Source organism: Dictyostelium discoideum, assembly GCF_000004695.1.
Source record: "Dictyostelium discoideum AX4 chromosome 2 chromosome, whole genome shotgun sequence".
Taxonomy (NCBI): domain Eukaryota; phylum Evosea; class Eumycetozoa; order Dictyosteliales; family Dictyosteliaceae; genus Dictyostelium; species Dictyostelium discoideum.
Genome location: NC_007088.5, coordinates 1,736,116 through 1,756,749, shown reverse-complemented (window position 1 = coordinate 1,756,749; position 20,634 = coordinate 1,736,116). Strand labels below are relative to the sequence as shown.

Sequence of the window (20,634 nt, the reverse complement as noted above, 5' to 3'; positions counted from 1 at the left end):
TATTTTTTTTTTGTGGTCACAGATTGAATTAAATCAATGGTAAAACTATCCAATTTTAATATGTCAAATTTATGGGATAAAATAAATTAAGGAAGGGGGTTTTTTTATTTTTTTAAAATTTTTATAAAAATAGTTAAGTGTGGATAGTAAAAAAAAAAAAAAAAAAAAATAAAAAAAAAAAAAAAAAAAAGTAATTTTTTTTTTTTTTTTTTTTTTAACAATTTGACTACAAATTCCAAACAAACAACTATTTCTTAGAAGAATGAAAATTTTCATTAAAAAAAAATAAATAAAAAAATAAAAAAAGTCGAAAAAAACATATTCAAATATTAATATGATACTAAAACAAATATAAATACAAATACAAAAACAAGTACAAAAACAAATACAAACTCCCAACAACAATAACAATAACAACAACAACAACAACGACAAACAAGTTTATTATTAGACGATTGGGTAACACCAACTTAAAATATGATGTCATCACCATCATCACCATCATTATCACCACCACCTTCACCTTCCTTACAATTTCATCATCAAACAGCAACAATAGAAGATACCTCAAACAACAACAGTAACAATAACCTAAAAACCAGTTCACAACAATCCAATGTACCAACATCAGTCAAGCCATACATCTCTTCTTCTTTTTCTTCCTCTTCAAAATTAAAATCTAAAATATCACTTGACCAATTAGAACAAGCTCAAAAACCTTACTCCCACAGTAATAGATCCGATAAAACCAGTAAATTACAAGAAAAAGAAAAAGAGATTGAGTTAGAAATTGAAAAAGAAAGAAAAAAAGAAAAAGAAATTGAAAAAGAAAAAGAGAGAGAATTTGAAAAAGAAAGAAAAAAAGATAAAGAAAAAGAGAGAGAAATTGAAAAAGAAATTGAAAAAGAAAGAGAGAAAGAAAAAGAAAGAGAAAAGAAAACAAACAACACCAATTTCCAAAACAATCTTGAAAATGGAACTAAACATTCTGACAATAATAATAGTTTTGAAAAAGATAAAGAAGAAAAAGATAAAGAAAATAAAAGAGATATTATTAATTTAGATGATGATGATGATGATGATGATGATGATAATGATGATGATGATGATGATAATGATAATGAAGAGAATGATATTGATCGTGACGATGACGAAGAAATTTTAAATGACGACATTGATAATCAAAAAATATCCCAACCATCTCTTAGTAACAATATAAATACAAATGCAAATAATAATGATAACAATAAAAACAACACTACTACTACCACTGCTGCTACTACTGCTAGTTCAAGTGGGTCACAATCAAAAGCTAAACCAATCTTCATTTCAAAATGTGGTGTTTGTAATATGTCTATAATATCATTAACAACTAAAGAAAAAGAAATTCATATAAATGAATGTATGGAAGCTGCCGAAAGAGAATTAAATAATACGACCAATAATTGTACAATTAAATCCAATACCTGTACAATTTGTAATAAAGATTTAACGAAATTAACAAAAAAAAAACAAGAAGAACATATTGAAAAATGTCGTCGTTCAAAAGAAAACTCTGAAACTTGTTTAATCTGTTCAAAAGATTTATCTAAAATGATTGATGAATCTAGAAATCTACATGTTAAAAATTGTGCAAAGAAAAATAAAATACCAACTAATGAATTAATAGCACTTTATTCAAATAATAATAACAATACATCCACTAACACAACTACAACTACTACAACAACAGCAGCAGCAGGAACTACAACAAATAATAATGATTCACCAAATATAGATAATAATAATAATAATAATAATGATAAATCAAGTAAACCAAAAAAGAAAAGATCGACTACAACAAAGAATGGTGCAACAACCTCAAATTTCTTTCATCATGAATCAGTATTGGATTTAAAGAAAAAGAAAGGTACTACAAAAAGGTCAAAGAAAATAATGATACCAAATGATAAAGATTTTTCTGATGATTTAAAAAATAATAGTAATAGTGATATGGATAATGATACTGATAATAATGAATATCAAGAACAATTAAATATAGCATTAGCATTATCGGAATCAATGAATCAATCTGATAATAATGGTGATAATTATAATAATAACAATAACTATAGTCAAAATATTAATAATAATAATAATAATAATAACAATAATGATAGCATTCCTCCATCTCCTTCATCAAACAATTCACAAATTTCATCAACACCTTTAGATTTGGCAGGTTTTAAAATACCAAAACAACCTCAACTAAACTCTGAACAAACAAGAAATTCAAAAATTGCTGATATTATATTCCCTTTTACAACTACAACAACAACAACAACATCGACATCATCAACATCTACTACTCCAAAAACAATAAACACATCATTAGATAATACTGGTTCTACAGCTTCACTTAGTTCTTTTAATAATAAAAATAATGATATTAATAATAATAATAATAATAATAATAATAATAATAATAATAATAATAATAATAATAATAATAATAATAATAATAATAATAATAATAATAATAATAATAATAATAATAATAATAATAATAACAATAGATTTGAAATATCACCAACACCTAAATTCTATGAGAGTAAACTCTCTAAAAAGCATACACCCGTAAAATCATCCCTTTGGGATATATCAAGATATAGGGAAGAAGATAATAAAGATCTTTATTATTTAAGTTCTCAACAAACTGAGCAACAACAACAAAGAATACAACAAAAAGAGGAACAATTATTACAACAACAACAAAAACAACAACAATTACAACAACAACAACAACAATTACAACAACAACAACAACAACAACAACAACAACAACAACAACAACAACAACAACAACAACAACAACAACAACAACAACAACAACAACAACAACAACAACAACAACAACAACAACAACAGCAATTACAACAAAAAAAGGAAAAAGAAGATTCACCAAGAAACCAACAAAAACAACAAAATGTTAATGATGTAACAATAAATGAAACAATAAATAATAATAATAATAATAATAATAATAATAATAATAATAATAATAATAATAATAATAATATTAATATTAATAATGAAAATATTAATATTGAAAATAATGTATCAATTATTGATTTAAATAATAATAGTAATAGTAATGATATGAAACAATTTTTGCTTGAAATTAATAGAATATCAAATAAATTCTCAAAGATTGTAAATGATGAAAGAGATAGAATTTTAAAGGGTATTAAAGAATTGGAGAATGAATATTATAGTAATGTTGGTAGATTTACAATTGAAAAGGATTTGGCAATTCAACAATTGAAAAATCAATATAATATAAAATATACTTCTGTAATATTACTAAATAATGATGATAATGATATCAATACCAATGATCATAAATTAAAATCAACTAGTATTCCAATTTTAACACAATTTCAAATACCAATATCACCTGATAAACAACAACAACAACAACAACACCCTTATTATTATCATACCACCCCAAAAAATCAATATCATCAAACTCCAAATAAATATCATCATCATCATCATAATCACCATAATCACCATAATCAAAAATCAATTTCCCCAAAGTTAAAGAAGCGAACATATAATGATTATACAGAAAGTAGTGAAAGTAGTAATAGTAGTGGTGGTGGTAGTGATAATGATAATGATAGTGATAATGGTAGCGATTATGGTAATAGTGAAAGTGAGTTCATTAGTGATGATTATAGTAAAGAAAAACATCGTTATCAAAAAGCATCTAATAAAAGGATAAGAGAAGAGAAAAGAAGAAAATTAAAAAATAAAGAAAAGAAAAAAGAAAATGATCAAAAAGAAAATGATAGGAAAGAAAAAGAACAAAAAGAACGTGAAGAAAAGAAAAAAGAAAAAGAAAAAGAAAAAAAGAGAGAACGTGAAAAAGAAATTGAAAGAGAGATTGAAAGGGAAAGAGAAAAGGAAAAAGAAAAAGAAAAAGAACGTGAAAGAGAAAGAGAAAATGAAAGAAAAAGAGATGAAGATATAAGTTTTGAAATTAACCTTTCTCAAAATGATAATAATAATAATAGAGTAAATGATAGTTTTCACTTTAATGTCGATGATGATGATGATTATAATGGATTTGAAAATATTGGAAATCATGATGATGACTATGATGATTATAATTTACCAACTAGAACTCAAGATAATAATAACCAATAATAACAACAACAATAACAATAATAATACTAATAATACTAATAATAATAATACTTAATAACAACACAAACAATAGTAGCAACACCTCTTTCAATACAGTTTCAACAATATTAACATCGGCAACAAATTTCAATGCTCAAAATGATATTTCACCATCTCAAAAACAATATTCTAATTATAGACCTAAACCATTATCCTCATCAACTGATGATTTAATAACATCCACCAATAATAATAATAATAATAATGATAATAACAAATCCAATGTCATTAACAATAATAGAAATGCCACAAGTCCAAATGGTTTGAGTATAAGAATTCCAACCATAACTTCATCATCTCAACAACAATCCCCACAACAACAACAACCACAACAAACCACTTCCAGAGTAAGTAATACTACATCAAATATTGAACCTAAACCCGATTATGATAAAATGAGTTTGGCCGAATTAAAACAAATTGCTTCGAAATTTGGAATCAAAACTTCTGGAAAGGACGCAACCAAAGCTTTCTTTGTTCAAAAATTGTCTGATGTTTGGGAATACCGTAATAATAATAATAATAAAAAATAAATTAAAAAATAAATTTAAAAAAAAAAAATATAATTATTGAATTTTTTTTTTATTTTTTCTTTTTTTATTTATTTATTTAATTATTTATATTAAACTCGTTTTTTATACATATAAATAAAAATAATTAATTTAATAAAAAAAATATAATTATAATAAATAAAAATAAAATAAATTATCTATTTTTTTTTTTTTTTTGTAAACATAATTTGGAAAACTGGATTTGTAAAAATAAAAAAAAATGAAAATAAAAAAAAGAAAAAAAAAAAAAAGGGGTGAAATTGCCATAAATAGTCCCGGTTTTGTATCTCAAATTTTTTGAATTTGGCAAAATCATTAATGCCAAAAAAAAAAAAAAAAAAAAAAAAAATTTTTATGGTGCCAGTGGGAAATTTAATTCAATTTTAATAAGAGAGAAGTCAAAAGCCCAACAAGCGATTTCGAAGTTTTTAAAATTTTTTTAATTTTTTTTTTTTAATTTTAATTTTTTTTTAATTTTTTTATTTTAATTTTTATTTTTTTTTTTTTTTTTTCATTTTTTATTCAATTTTTTTTTTTCAATTAAAACACATAAAAGATTCATCACCATAATAAAGAAAGGTAGCGAAAATCAAGATAACGATGTTGTTTTTTTTTTTTTTTTTCTTTTTTTCTTTTTTCTTTTTTTTTTTTTTCAATAATAATATAATAATAAAATTGTAATATTATAATTTGTGTCTCATTAAACCACAAAAAAAAACAAATTTTTAAATAATCGAAATTAACAAAACACACATTACCAAAAAAAAAAATAATTATTTTTTATTTTTATTGAATCAAAATAATATCTTTTTTTGTTTTTTTTTTTTATATAAAAAAAATAATAAATAAAAAAAAAAAAAAAAATTAGACAATAAAATAAAATAATAGGCAAATTCGATATAATAGTAATAGTAATAATAATAATAAAATTATAATATTAATAATAATAATAATAATAGTAGTAAAGTAAATAATGGTTAAAGAAGAAAATGTAAATTTACATAAAATTTATATATAATCAAAAAAAAAAAAAAAAAAAAAAAAAAAAAAAAAAAAAAATTGTTCAAAATTACTTTAAATCTAAAATCACTATAATTTTTTAATTTTGTTGCCTTTTTTTTTTTTATTATTTATTTTTTGTACTATTTGTGGAGATCATCATATATTTGTGATTTCATATAATCTCAATCAATGTCAATATTTTTTACTTTTATTTTTTGTCATTATTTTTTTATTTTTTTTTTTTTTACTGTGTAGTGGGAAGTGGGAAGTGTGGTAGTTTACTTGTGACTTTATGGCAAATCAAAATAACCAATAATTTTATTTTATATTTTTTTTATAATTTTCTCATTCAAATGTACACTCGAAATAAACAATAACATAACCAGTATAATAATAATAATAATAATAATAATAATAATAATAATAATAATAATAATAATAATAATAATAATAATAATAATAATAATAATAATAATAATAATAATAATAATAATAATAATAATAATAATAATAATAATAATAATAATAATAATAATAATAATAATAATAGTCGATAAAAGGTGTTGAAGTATGAATAATGACTTTTTATTGTAATATCAAAAAAAAAAAATAAAAATAAAAAAAAAAAAAAAGTTGGAGGTGTTATCTCAAACCATCAATATCACACCGATATTATCCCGATATTAAAAAAAAAATTAATATTAATATTAATATTGATAATTGTATTTCAACACATAACAAATATCCTCATTCATTTTTACATTTAACTTACAAAATTATGTTTTTATTTCTGCTCATATCCAAAATCACCCCACTCGCCCCCACTTTTTGAAATTTTTTATTTTCTTTTATTTTGGGCTAAATATAGGAAAAGATAATTTCTGGATTTTTTTATTTTTTTTATTTTTTTATTTTAAAAATAAATAACAATATGAAATACAACAATAGCACATAATAATAATAATAATAATAAAAATAAAAATAATAATAATAATTAAATTATAACGACAACGATAATAATAATAATAATAATAACACTACCACCACCACCACCTTAGCACCATCATAATCTCTCAAAATTTTGATTGGGATTCGGATGAATGGTGAGATGTCTCTTTTCTTTATTAATTCAGTAACACCCACACCAACTACCACCACCACCCTCATGAAGAGAAAAAAAAAAAAAGAAAATGAATAAAAAAATATTTTTTTTTTTTTAATGTGGGGTTTGTGTTAGTGTTTGTGTTTGTGTGTGTGTCAATGCGTATGATGGTATTATACCGCCAAATTTTATTTTCTTTGTTGTTAATAATAAAATTATTTTTTGTGTGGGTGTTATTTTTATTTTTTTATTTTTTTTATTTTTTTAATTTTTTTTTTTTTTTAATTATATTTGAAAATTATCTTATAATAATAATCATATATAAAAGCTAAAAATAAAAAAAAAAAATTTTAAAAAAAAATTAAAAAATTAAGAACAAAAAAAAAAAATAAAAGGGTAAAAAAAATAGTTTAATAATAACAACAACAACAAAACAATTGCTCTTTGTGTGTGCGTTTTTATCGCGTATTTATATTGGAATCTCTTTTTGAAAATATATTTATATTTTTTATATTAATTGCAAATCCACTCTTTTTTTTTTTTTTTTTTTTTGGCTTGGCTTGCCTGGCTTGGCTGATTTTTTTTTTTTTTTTTTAATAAATAAAAAAATAATTTAAACAAAACCCATATTTTTTTTTAAAAAAAAAAAGAGATGAAAAGTTGCCCTTTTATTTTTTAATTTTAAATTAAAATTAAATTAAATTGATAATAAAAAAAAAAAAAAAAAAAATTAAATATTCAAATTGAAATTTAACATATAAAAATTAATTTTTTTTTTTATAGATATTCTTTTTTTGTTTTATTTGGTAATTTTTAATTTTTTTTTTTTTTTTTTTTTTTTTGTTTGTTTTTGTTGGTTAACTTTTTTTTTTTTTTTTTTTTGTTTTGTCTATCTCTTCTAACTACTACTACACAACCCATTTGCAGTATTTTATTTATTTATTTTAAAATTTTTTTTTATTTATTTATTTTTTTTTTTTTTTTTTTTTTTTAATTAATACATCACTTTTTTTTTTAAATAAAAAAATTGTATATTAATTTTTTGTGTATTTTGTGTAGAGTCGTGAAATATTGTGTGAATAAAATTAATATATATATATAAATAATTTTTAAAACAATAATAATTCTATTATTGTAAATAATCATAATTAATAGTAAAAAAACCAATAAATAGAAAAAAAAATCTTCAATTCAAGCAAAATATATATATTTTTAATATATTATTTTTCTTTTATTGTTATTTTTGTGACACACACTTAAAACTTTGAAAAATACTCAAATAAATAACCAAATAAAATAAAATAAAATAAAATAAAACCAAAGATATTAATATTTTAAAACCAAAAAAAAAAAAATAAAAAAAATAAAATAAAATGAAAAATCGATCAATACAGATGTCTTGGAGAGCATTATTATCACACAACTTACAAGAAATTAGAATTACATTTTGTCAATCCAATCAAAGTAGTGAAGGTTTGAGAAACTTTGTTGTAAAGAATTACTCTGATTTAAAAAGATTAAATCCAAAATTACCATTACTCATTCGTGAAGGTCATGGTGTTGAACCAGTAATTTACGCTCGTTATGGTATGTAAAAAAAAAAAAAAATTAATTATAAAAAAAATAGTAATAATAATAATAATATTATCATAAAAATTAATCATTTTTCTAATGTAATACAATTTTTATTTTTATTAATTTATTTATTTATTTTTAATAGATTGGGGTAAAGAAGAAAAGAAAGTTGTTACTAATTTAACCGAACAAGAAGTTGAAGAGAAATTAAAAGAATTATGTTTAATGGGTAGTAAATTCGATAAATCACCAGAAAGTGAATTTGATGAAGTTGATATCGTATCTGCTTATCAAAAACCAATTTTAAATTATAGACCAATTTTTTAGATAAAATCGAACGTGTCATATAATTAATAAATAATAATAACAATAATATAATAATAACAATAATAATAATAATAATAATAATTTTTCCATTTTTTTTTTTTATAAAATAGATTTTTAAGAAAAGTAATAATTTAATTTATAAATAATAATAATAATGATAATAATAGTAATAGTAAAACCATAAAAAAAAAAAAAAAAAAACAAAAAAAAAAAAAATATATATAAAAAAAAAAACATAAACAAAAACATTAAAAAAAAAAAACTTTTTTAAATCAATCTCAAAATACTTCATTTTTTAAATTAATTACAAGTTTTTCTTTTTATTTTTTTTTTTTTTTATTTTCATTTGATTTATTTCTTTTCAAGATCAAATAAAACCCATTAAAACCTGGATTCAAAAAATAATATTACTAATAATTAATTTTTTCGTTTTTATGTTTTTAAATTTACACCACTACTTTTTTCCTTTTTTTTTTTTTTTTTTTTTTTTAATCAAAATAAAAAATAAATAAAAAAATAATAATAACAGAAAAATAATGATAAAAAATTAATAATTAATTATCAATGGTTAGTTGTGATATAGAAACACTGTGTCGGACAAATTATATTATTTATCAATATTTATCAATTTAAGTTTCAAGAACATTTGGTAAATCATCAAGAGCTATTCAAAGTAGACTTCGAAATTATTTAGATTCACTATTCATTTAATCAAAATTGAAAAAAGATATAGAGTACTACAACCACATCTTATTGAGGATCTTTTAAAAAATTTCCATAGAATTGTTGTGGTATTACCATTTTAGTTGTTCAAATTTTCAATTTAACCAAGAAAAAAAATGAACAAAATCAAAAAAAAAAAACAAAAAAAAAAAACAAAATAAACTCAAATTCCAACAATTAATTAAAATCTTACAATAATTCAAAATATCTAAAAATAAAATAAAATATCTAAAAAAAAAAAAAAAAAAAAATAATACTTTAACATTAATTTGAAAACAAGTATCTCAAAAGAGAACTGATTTTTTTTTTTTTTTATTTTTCAAATTTAAATATAAGATTTTTCTTATAATTATTTGAAGATGTTAGATATAGTTTGAGATTTGTAATTGATTGATGTCTTTGTAGTGAATAGCTTGTTGATTGAATAGTTTCAGTTAATTGGGCATCAGTGTAATAATCCTTATGAATAAAAAATGTAAATTTAGTTATAGAACAAACAGGTTTTTTTAATTTTTCCCCCAGTTTTATTGTTTCATTTGTTTCCAAAAAAGAAGTTGGTGCTGAAAAAAGTTCATTAATTAAAGTTGAAGGTGATGGAAAACAATATGAAGAAAAGGATTCTAATAAAGGTATTGAGTTTAATATTTTAGCAATACCACTATAGAATTGAATTGGATAATTTAAATATGGATTAAGGAGGGAATGTTTACATTCATGTGATAAATCTAAATGTTTTAAATTTTTTGTATTAATTTTAAGACATTCAATTAATGAATTCCAATTCATTTTAAAATCATCCTCATTTTGACTTTGCCCACATGGACATTTCTTAAATAATCTTGATATTTGAGGTTCTGGTGATGATGATGATGATGATTTTGAAAATTTTGAAAATTTAGGAGATGTTTGTGGTGGTGATAGTAATGATTGTGATATTATTGAAGTTGGAGTTAAGAAAAAACTTAAATTATAAAAACAAATAGTTAAAGATAAACTTTCAAAATAATCATTTTTTTTAAAATCTAATAAGTTTTCAATATCTTTTAATCTAATTTGCATTCCATAAATATTTAAATGATTATTATTTTTACATTGACTTATAAAAAGATTTCCATAGAATACAATTGATTTACATTTGTTTAATGAAAATAAAGTCTTAAAGCATGGTAATAGTTCATTTGTGTCACTACCATCTTCATTTAGTTGAGAAATATAATTTGGCATATTATCAAACTTTAAAAATAAGAATTGCTTTAAATTTCTTGCATAAATTTTAAAAAAATCTTCTAAAATTTTAAAAGACCCAGAGGTTGTAATGCAAAATAATTTTTTCACATTAAAAGTTTCAAGTTCTTTTAAAGTTTCAATTGCTAAATCTTGATCAATTTTATACTCTAATAAACTTATTTTTTCAATAATTTGTTGTTCATTAAAATTATTATTGATGGTTGTGGTGGTGCCAAAAGTTTGAATAGGATTCAAAAGCTTTGGAATACTTTCTATTGAATTACCTATATTTCTAATTATTAAATTTTGAAATGATGAATTTGAAGATGATTTTAATATTTTTAATTTTTCTAAAACTTCACCAATTGGAATTTCAACTTCATATTTTTTATTATCTTTTTTATTTATATTTTTATTATAAAAGTGATGTTTATCATGATCATAATGAAGTTTCAAAGTTTTTACATTCTCTTTTTTTATAATTGAGTATTCTGAATTACCATAGTTGAAATCAATAGAAACATTTAAATTATTTGAAAAGGTATTAAACCAACTATGTGAAACTAATGCTAAATTTATCATTAACTTTTTGATTGCTTTTTCACTGTCTCTATAATTTTTAAATCCAAGTGTATCTAAAACTTTATTATTATTATTTATAAATTTACATAAAATTTTAATTATTATTTTTTGAATATATAATGGTAAAATGATTTTTTGTGAAGTCATTTTTATTAATATTTTTTTTTTTTTTTTTTTTTTATGGTTGACCAACCTAAATATAATCAACTTTTTTTTTTAAAAATAAAAACTGATGGTTAAAAAAAAAAAAAAAAAAAAAAAAAAAAAAATTATTATCAGTGAGCGAGTTTTTTTTTTAGAATACCCACGAATGTTCACTATTTTAAAATCATTTTTTGGAAAAAAAAAAAAAAAAAAAATTATCTAATTCTTGTGTAAATGATTTTTTTTTTTTTTTTCAGTTCCCTTTTTTTTTTATTTTAATCAATTTATTTTCAATAAATTAGATCTCCTTTTTTTATTACAAAAAAAATTAGATCTCCTTTTTTTTATATCTATTTTGAAAATAAAAAACAATTAAAAAAAAAAAAAAAAAAAAAAAAGGAAAAAAAATTAAAAAAATACATAAAAAAAAAATAAAAATAATTTAATATAAAAAAAGGCAAATAAAATCTTTCTTAAGGGGAGTCGCATAGAAAATAAAAAAATAAAAGTAAAAAAAAAAAAAGGCGACAAACCCACAGCGCATCATAAAATTACTTTTCAACACTTTAATGCTGAAATTTTTACATCCAAACACCCTTAATCTTTCTGAGTTTTTTTTTTTTTTTCAGATATTTTGTTGATTGATTTTTTTTTTTTTTTTTTCTTTTTTTTTTTTTTTTTTTTTCGGAAACCAACTTTTCTTAAGTTTTTAGACAATTTGTGGTTTATTATAATAATAAAAAATAAAATGATCAACGAAATTGGATTTAATAAACCTCAAAATACTCAATCAACCACAGATATTTTCGTTTTGTATTTTTTTTTTTTTTTTTTTCATTTTTTTTTATTTTTTTGGCTATGAGTTTTGCAGCTATATCTAGATAAAAAAACAATTGATTTTTCCAAAACGAACGAATTAAGCACAAAATTTTTTTTTTTGAATTAATTATAATAAAAAAAAAAAAATAAATGAAAAAATCTGATTTTTGTTAATTATTTTAATTATTTTTTTTTATTTTTTTTTTTTTTTTTAATTTTTTTTTAAAATACTTATTGCTTAAAATAATTTTTGACAGTTTCCCCTATTACACTTTTTATTTTTTTCCACTGTAATACTACCTTTTTTTACATTTATTTCTTTAAAATAAAAAAATAAAATAAATATAAAATATAATAAAATAAAATAATTAAAAAAATAAATAATAAAAAATAAATAATAAAAAAATAAATAATAAAAAAATAATAAAAAAATAAGTAATAAAAAAATAAAAAAATAAAATAATTATAAAATATAATAAAATAAAATAATTTTAATAGAAAAAAATAAAAAAAATTTTAAAACAAAAGATATATAAATAATTAAAAAAATCTATAAATAGAAAAAAAAAAAAAAAAAAATGAAAAAAATAATATTTTTAGTATTATTTTTAATATTTATTTTTAAAGATATAAAATCAAGTTATGGAGTAGATTTAGTTAATTTTAAAATGATTACTTTATTATCAAATAATTTTAATGATTTAGGATTTAATAATATGTTAAACCAAGGAAAAGTAAATGTTGAAAAACAATTAGGTATAACTGACACCAAAGTATATATCGTTGACGGCTATAATGATACCAAAGCATTACTTTTACCAATGGTTCAAAATGAAGATGTTGACTTTGTGATGTGTACAAGTTTAGGACATGTAGAAGCTTGTAAAGAAATTGCCAAAATGTATGAAGGCAGTCTAACGATTAAAACTCAATTTATGGTAAGAGGCAGTTCAAACGCAACTTCAAATCTTTTACAAGTTACTTATAATTATGCATCAATTAATTATATTAGTGGTGTTTTTGCAGGACTTTATACCAAAACTAATAAAATTGGTTTCTTATCACCTGGTTTATTAGGTGGAAGTGCCGATTGTTTTGTTTATGCCTATTGGCTCGGTGCAAAACAAATTAATCCAAAAATTGAATTTTACTATTATAACATTGGTGCATTTTTAAATTCAGATAAAACCACTCGTGCCACTGCAGAATTATTAGATATGGGTTGTGATGTTATTGGTGATACTTTGGATGATTTCTCCGCTGGTAATACTGTAATTTCTCGTGGATTCAAAGCATTGGGTACAAATGGTTTCCCACAAAGAGAAGTTTATGGCGAAAATGTTGTATTCAGTTATTCCTATAACTGGACAAAAATCTTTTTACCAATTGTTAAAAATGCATTGGTTAAAGGTAAACCAAAGAATAATTATGCAGATTTTAATATTGATCCAACATTAAACTTTTATGATATTTCCTATGGTTTTGATGTTCCACAAGACACTAAAACAAAAATTAATGACACCATTTCATATTTAAAATCAACTCCAAGAGCTATTCATCCAACTAATTGCAATGATCTTATGTTAAAATATGCAGAAAAATGGAATTTAACTATGTCTACAACTTATGATCGTACAAAATGTATTGCTGGTTCAAATTTCTTTTTTATTAATGAACCATTCCCAGGTATGACTTATTTTGGTTATTATAATATTACAAATACTCAAGTATGTATATTAAAAAAAAAAAAAAAAAAAAAAAAAAAAAAAAAAAAAAAATCTTAATAATAATATTAATTTTTTTTTTTTAAAAAATATAATTTAGGTTAAATTTTCACCATCAATTCAAATTGGTGTTTCAATTGTTTCTGGTGTATTAATTGCAATCGTATTATTAAGTATGGTTGGAGTTTATAAATATAGAGCATCATCATCAATTCGTTCAGCAAGTCCAATTTTCTTAATTTTCATATTATTTGGTGCATTGATAGTTTTTGGCGGTATAATTTTATGGGTTAGTGAACTTAATGATCATGTATGCAATGGAAGATTATGGATGGTTACATTGGGTTTTTCAACACTTATTGGTAGTTTAGTAGTTAAAAACTTTAGAATTTGGTTGATTTTTGATAATCCAGAATTAAAAACAGTTAAAATTACCAATTATCAATTATATCCATGGGTTGCATGTTGTTTGGTAATCAATATCATTTTAATGAGTATTTTAACATCACTTGGTGATTTAAGAGAAGTTGATGCAACTGGTATTGATTCATTAGGTAAATATGAATTCTTGAAAATTTGTAAAATGAATAACTCTGGTGCTTCAGTTTTATACACGATTTTGGCATACTTTGGAGCATTACTTTTAACAGGTGTTTTTGTATCATGGAAAATTCGTATTGTTGATATTGAAGAATTCAATGAATCACGTGCCATCGCTCATACACTTTATGCTATTAGTTTTTGTCTTTTCGTTATTGTACCATTAATGATCTCCCCATTGGAAAAACAATCAGAAACTATTATTCTAAGTGTTGCTGGTCTTTTTATTACAACTGCAGCAGTTTTAATTATTTTCTTACCAAAATTCTATAGAGTCTATGAATATGGTGAAGAAGGTACAAATGAAATGTTTAAATCTAAAAAATCATCAAATATTGCCACTGCTCGTGCTGAAAGTCATAAAAGTTCAAATAGTGGTAACCATAGAACTAATCGTAGAGGTAATCTCGTATCTGGTGATTTCACTGATGATTCAGAATCTTCAGTCATTGAACCAAATCAAGAAGTTGCTGATGTTACATCTGGTGCCGTTTTAGCTGATTTCACTGAAGAATCAGTTTCTGAAATTGATGAAAATGAAAAAAACCACAATGATGAAATTGAATTACCAGAAATAAATCAATCTGAACAACAAAATTCAGAAATTGAACAACCACCACCACCACCACCACCACAACAAATAGAACCAGATGAAAAGAATCAAGATTAACAAATAAAAAAAAAATAAAAAAAAAAAAAAAATTATAATATTTGTAAATAATATTAACACACTCCAAGTACATATAAAAAAAAGTAAATTAAAATAATCTAAATAAATTAATAAATAAATTAAAATTGTATTTTTAAATATCCTATAAATTATTATATTTATTATTTTTATTACTAAAATTACAAATGATGTATTAAATTATTATTATTATTAATTATTATTATTAATTATTATTATTTTTTTAGAAACCACCTCTTTTCATTACTTTAAAGAATTCTGAAAGATAGGTAATATTTGAGAGTCTTTCCATTGAAGGTAATTGAGCTAAATCATCAGCATCAATAAAGGCAGTTACACCTAAATGTTTCTCTGCTAATGAAAAAGCCAATTTATAATTTGCAACACGATCATTCTTTGGGAATGATTTCCAATCACCAATTAGACTTGGTTTGAATCTGTGGACTAGTGCTAAATAAGCAATACCATCATACCAAGATGAAGTGAAATCTTTAATATTTACACCTTCATAACCAGCTGTTTGATCTTTTAACCATTGTAATAAAACATCTAATGCTTTCATACCTGCATCTTTTGCTGCTGATTTCTTTAATGATGGTGGTGTTGTTGGTGGTGTTGTTGGTGTTGTTGAATTTATACCCATAAATGAACTGCCAGAGAATGATCTGGTTGCAGCTGGTTTCAATTGAACACTCGATGATGGTGGTGTTGTTGGTGGAGTTGTTGTTGTTGTTGTTGTTTGAGTTACAGTTGGTTTAAGTGCAACTGGTTTTAAATTAAATTGAACAGGTTGTTGTGGAGCTGTTGTTGTTGTTGTAGTTGTATTTGTTGAAGGAGGTTTTGCAGATGATTTTAATTTAACAGCAGATGGATCGAATTTTGGCATCATCATACCAGGATTGAAACCAATTGGCATCTTTTTAACAGCAACAGGTTTTTCTTCAACCTCTTCGGATTGTTGTTTTTGTGATTGGTCATCGTCATCATCTGGTATTATTACAGTAGATGGTTTTAATTCTTTAAGATTTGGAATATTTTGTTTATTTCTATTACCATCTTTTGTTAATTCTCTTCTTGTTGGTTTCTTTCTACCTTTAGCTTTCGATCTACCTAATGTTAAATGAACCAATTCAGAATGAGATGATGATGATGCTGAATCTGGTAAATTTAATAATGCATCACTATCACTATTACTTCTTTCTCTTATTGTTGTTGTTGTTGTTGTTGGTATTATTACTTTTTGTTGTTGTTGTTGTTCTTTTAATTGTTTTTCTTTTTCTTCTTGATCTTTTTTAAATCTTTCTTGTCTTTCTTTTTCTAATTGTTCATTTCTTTGTTTTAATTTTTCACGACGTTCTTTTTCTTCACGTTCTTTTTCTAATTGTTTTTCATTTTCTTCACGTTCTTGTTGTTCTTTTCTTTCACGTTGTTCTCTTTCTCTTTCTTCTTTTTCTTGATCTAATTTTTGTTGATTTAATCTCTCCTTTTCTTTTTCAATCTTTTCTTTCAATGCTCTTGCTCTTTCTTGTTCTTTCTCTTGTCTTTCTCTTTGTCTTTGTTCTTTACGTTCTTTATCTTCTTTTTCTTTTAATTCTTTATTTTCTTTAGCAATACGATCTCTTTCTTCTTTTTCTTTTTCAATCTTTTGTTGTAATAATGCTGCTGCTGCTTCTGCTGCTGCTTCATCTGCAATTCTCTTTTCTTTTTCTAAACGTTCTTTTTCTAATTTTGCTTCTGCTGCTGCTTCATCTGCAATTCTCTTTTCTTCTGCTGCTGCTGCTTCCTTTTCTAAACGTTCCTTCTCTAATTTTGCTGCTGCTGCTGCTTCATCTGCAATTCTCTTTTCTTCAGCTTCCTTTTCTAAACGTTCTTTCTCTAATTTTGCTGCTGCTGCTGCTTCATCTGCAATTCTCTTTACTTCAGCTGCTTCCTTTTCTAAACGTTTTTTCTCCAATTCTTGTGCAATTCTTTTTTCTTCAGCTTCCTTTTCTAAACGTTTTCTTTCTAGTTCAGCGGCAGCTAATCTATCTTGTTCTTCCTTTTGTAAACGTTTTTTTTCTAATTCTTCAGCTATTTTCTTTTCTTGAGCGATTCTATTTTCTTCAGCAATTCTCTTTTCTTGAGCTATTCTCTTTTCTTCAGCTTCCTTTTCTAAACGTTCTTTTTCAAGTTTTGCAGCTAATTCTTGTTGTTGTTTTAATTTTTCAGCAGCAATTCTCTTTTCTTCAGCTTCCTTCTCTAAACGTTTTCTTTCCAAATCTTGAGCGATTCTCTTTTCTTCAGCTTCCTTTTCTAAACGTTTTCTTTCTAAATCTTGAGCAATTCTCTTTTCTTCAGCTTCCTTTTCTAAACGTTGTTTCTCTAATTTCTCAGCAGCTATTCTCTTTTCTTCAGCAGCAGCCTCCTTTTCTAATCTTTCTTTTTCTAATTTTTCAGCCAACTCTTTCTCTTGTTTTAATTTTAATAATCTTTCAAATTCTAATTGATCAGCGATTCTCTTTTCGTCAGCTTCTTTTTGTAATCTTTCTTTTTCTTTTTTCTCTGCCAATTCTTTTTCCAATTTAATTTTTTCCAATTGTTTTTGTTTCTCTTTAATTTCATTTTCAATTCTTTCTTTTTCTAATCTATCAGCCAACTCTTTTTCATCCTTTTCTTTTTGTAATCTTTGTTGTTCTAATTTTCTCTGCTTTTCCAATTGATCTTGTTTCTCTTTCTCTAATCTCTTTCTTTCAATTTCTTGTGCTATTCTTTTATCTTCAGCTTCTTTTTCTAGTCTTTCTCTTTTCAATTTCTCTGCCAACTCTTTCTCTTGTCTCAATGCTAATAATCTTTTTTCTTCCAATTCTTTAGCTAATCTAAGATCCTCTAATTCCTTTTCAATTCTTTCTTTTTCTAATTTCTCTGCCAATTGTTTCTTTGCTAGGATTTCATCTGAAATTCTCTTTTCTTCTGCAATTCTTTTCTTTTCTTCAATTAATTTCTTTTCTTGTTCTAATTTCTTTTCTTGTTCAATCTTTTTCTTTTTATCTAATTCTTCTTTAACTTTAATTTCTTCTTCTTTTTCCCAATCATTAAATAAGTTTGTAGATTTATTTGTTGGTGATGAAGTATTATTATTATTATTATTATTATCATTATTAGTGGTGGTGGCATTAGCAGCAGATTTTGAAAATTTCTTTTCAATTGAATTAATATCAACAATTGAAGTAGTTGATTTTGATGGTGTTGAAGTGGTGGTAGTTGTTGGTTTTGAAAATTTAAATAAATCATCAATTTCATCTTTAATTTGTTCTTTTTCTTTTTGTTTTTGTTGTTGTTTTAATTTTGCTTCTTCTTCTCTTCTCTTTTTATCTTGTTCTTCTTGTTGGAAAATATCATTTAAAAATTGATCTGCTTGATCAACTGATTTATTTGATTTTTGACCAATATTAATATTTGATTTGGTAGTTGTTGTTGATGATGGTGATGTAGTTGTAGCTTTAGTTGATGATGATGATGATGGTGTAGTTGCAGGTGTAAATGAGAAATCATTATCACCACCATCATCATTAGTAGTAGTACTTCCAAAAATATCATTTTCAAATGAATTATTTGATTTAACAGTAACTGTCTTTTGAATACCAATTTTACTTTTACTTGTTGATCTTTCTTTTGGTTTTTCATCAACAGATACCCAACCATTATTATTATTACTATTACTATTATCCTTTTGAGTTGATACCTCTTTAATTTCTTCTTTTTGTGGTGGTTGTTGTGGTTTTGATTTTGAAATAGGAACAGCTTTTTTCACTGTAGTTGTATTATTTGATTTTTTAGATTTAAAATCGAAATCATTTGAAAGGAAAGAATCAATATCGAATGAATCCTCTTTAAATAATTGTGGTGATAAATTTACTGATGACTTTGGTGGTGATGATTTACTAGCTAATAATGGACTATCCAATGATAATGATGAATCACCAAATAATGATTCTTCTTCAACTTTCTTTTTAACTATTGGTTGTTTTTGTTGTTGTTGTGGTTGTTTTGGTTTAGTAACTGTTGACTGTTTATTTTTAAAAATATCATCATCATCATCATCATCAAATATATTTTTCTCTAAATCATTTGATTGTTTCTTTTTAATTGGTTCTGGTGATGGGAATAAATCTTCTTCACTATCTCTTTTTTGAAAAAATTCATCTATTATTAAAATGAAATGAAATATAATGATTATTATATTAATAAATTAATAATTATCAATAAATTTATTTTAAAAATAAAAAAAACACATACATTTTTGATAAATATTTGAAGTGATATATTTTTCATTCAAATTTGAAGATTCTAATTGACTCATAAAACCTTTGAAATCATTTTTAGAATTTGATTCATCATCTGATGAATTAATTTCCCATGTATCTAAAATTAATTGACTTGATGATTCCTCTTTAAATATTGGTGATGGTGGTCTTTTACCTTTTGATGTTAATTCATGTACAATTAATGGTGGTTCATCTTCATATAATGGTTGTTGTTTATTTGATGATGATGATGTTGTTGTTGTTGTTGTTGTTGAAGATGATTTTGTTGTTGTTGTTGTTGAGGTTGATGGAGATGAACTAAAAATATCTTTATTTCCTAATGGATCAACATTACTATTGTTGTTATTTTTATTATTATTAATTCTATCATATCTTTGTGATCTTTGTGAATCTGGTGCTGGTAATTGATCTGTCAATATTCTGGCTTCATTTTTTGATACTACCTTTGGTGGTTCCAATGGTTGTTCTGGTTGTTGCTCTTGCTGTTGTGGTGGTGGTTGTGGTGTTGAATCAAACCAACTCAATATATTTCTAAACATTTTTTAGTTTTAAATATATACTCCACCTCCAAAAAAAAAAAAAAAAAAAAATTAAATGTTGATTATTTTTTTTTTTTATTTATTTATTTTTTTTTTTAATCAATATTTCAACAGCTTTTTTTATTTATTATTATTATTATTATTACAGTTTTTTTTTTTAATAGTAATAAAAATAAAAAAAAAAAGTGAATGTGAAAAATAAAAATAAAAATAAAAATATATACTTTTAAAAAAAAAAATAAAAAAAGTTTGAAGAAAAAGATATTTTTGCTAAGCTTTTTTTTTTTTTTTTTTTTTTTTTGCTGTGACCAAAAAAATAAAAATAAAAATAAAAATGAAAAAAAAAAAAAAATAAAAAAATAAAAATTTTTTCAAATAACAAATTTGTTAAAATAAGTTATAAAGATGATCATCTCTTTTATTTGAAATGATCATCCTTTTTATTATATTTTATTTTATTTTATTCTATTTTATTTTATTTTATTGTTTGGGAAAAT

The 20,634-nt window shown here is 22.6% G+C and overlaps 6 protein-coding genes across 6 annotated transcripts; 4 read left to right on the top strand and 2 right to left on the bottom strand.

The window, feature by feature from the left end:
* Positions 1-477: 477 nt before the first annotated feature.
* On the top strand, positions 478-4,763 carry DDB_G0272480 (hypothetical protein; the record flags this gene model as incomplete). The annotated part of the gene is made up of 3 exons (XM_640225.1): positions 478-3,721; positions 3,800-4,069; positions 4,288-4,763. 3 exons carry the CDS (start codon positions 478-480, stop codon positions 4,761-4,763), a joined length of 3,990 nt encoding a protein of 1,329 aa, XP_645317.1.
* A 991-nt stretch (positions 4,764-5,754) lies between these two features.
* On the top strand, positions 5,755-6,340 carry DDB_G0272478 (hypothetical protein; the record flags this gene model as incomplete). Its single annotated transcript, XM_640224.1, has 2 exons — positions 5,755-5,772; positions 6,170-6,340. The coding sequence occupies 2 exons, from the start codon at positions 5,755-5,757 to the stop codon at positions 6,338-6,340; spliced, it is 189 nt and encodes a 62-aa protein (XP_645316.1).
* A 1,939-nt stretch (positions 6,341-8,279) lies between these two features.
* DDB_G0272476 (mitochondrial ribosome domain-containing protein) lies at positions 8,280-8,787 on the top strand (the record flags this gene model as incomplete). Its single annotated transcript, XM_001134616.1, has 2 exons — positions 8,280-8,472; positions 8,606-8,787. The coding sequence occupies 2 exons, from the start codon at positions 8,280-8,282 to the stop codon at positions 8,785-8,787; spliced, it is 375 nt and encodes a 124-aa protein (XP_001134616.1).
* A 1,035-nt stretch (positions 8,788-9,822) lies between these two features.
* DDB_G0272474 (hypothetical protein) lies at positions 9,823-11,466 on the bottom strand (the record flags this gene model as incomplete). The annotated part of the gene is made up of 1 exon (XM_640222.1): positions 9,823-11,466. One exon carries the CDS (start codon positions 11,464-11,466, stop codon positions 9,823-9,825), a length of 1,644 nt encoding a protein of 547 aa, XP_645314.1.
* Positions 11,467-12,860: 1,394 nt separating this feature from the next.
* grlG (G-protein-coupled receptor family 3 protein 7) lies at positions 12,861-15,276 on the top strand (the record flags this gene model as incomplete). Its single annotated transcript, XM_640221.1, has 2 exons — positions 12,861-14,009; positions 14,107-15,276. 2 exons carry the CDS (start codon positions 12,861-12,863, stop codon positions 15,274-15,276), a joined length of 2,319 nt encoding a protein of 772 aa, XP_645313.1.
* A 241-nt stretch (positions 15,277-15,517) lies between these two features.
* DDB_G0272472 (hypothetical protein) lies at positions 15,518-20,137 on the bottom strand (the record flags this gene model as incomplete). The annotated part of the gene is made up of 2 exons (XM_640220.1): positions 15,518-19,476; positions 19,570-20,137. 2 exons carry the CDS (start codon positions 20,135-20,137, stop codon positions 15,518-15,520), a joined length of 4,527 nt encoding a protein of 1,508 aa, XP_645312.1.
* Positions 20,138-20,634: the final 497 nt, after the last annotated feature.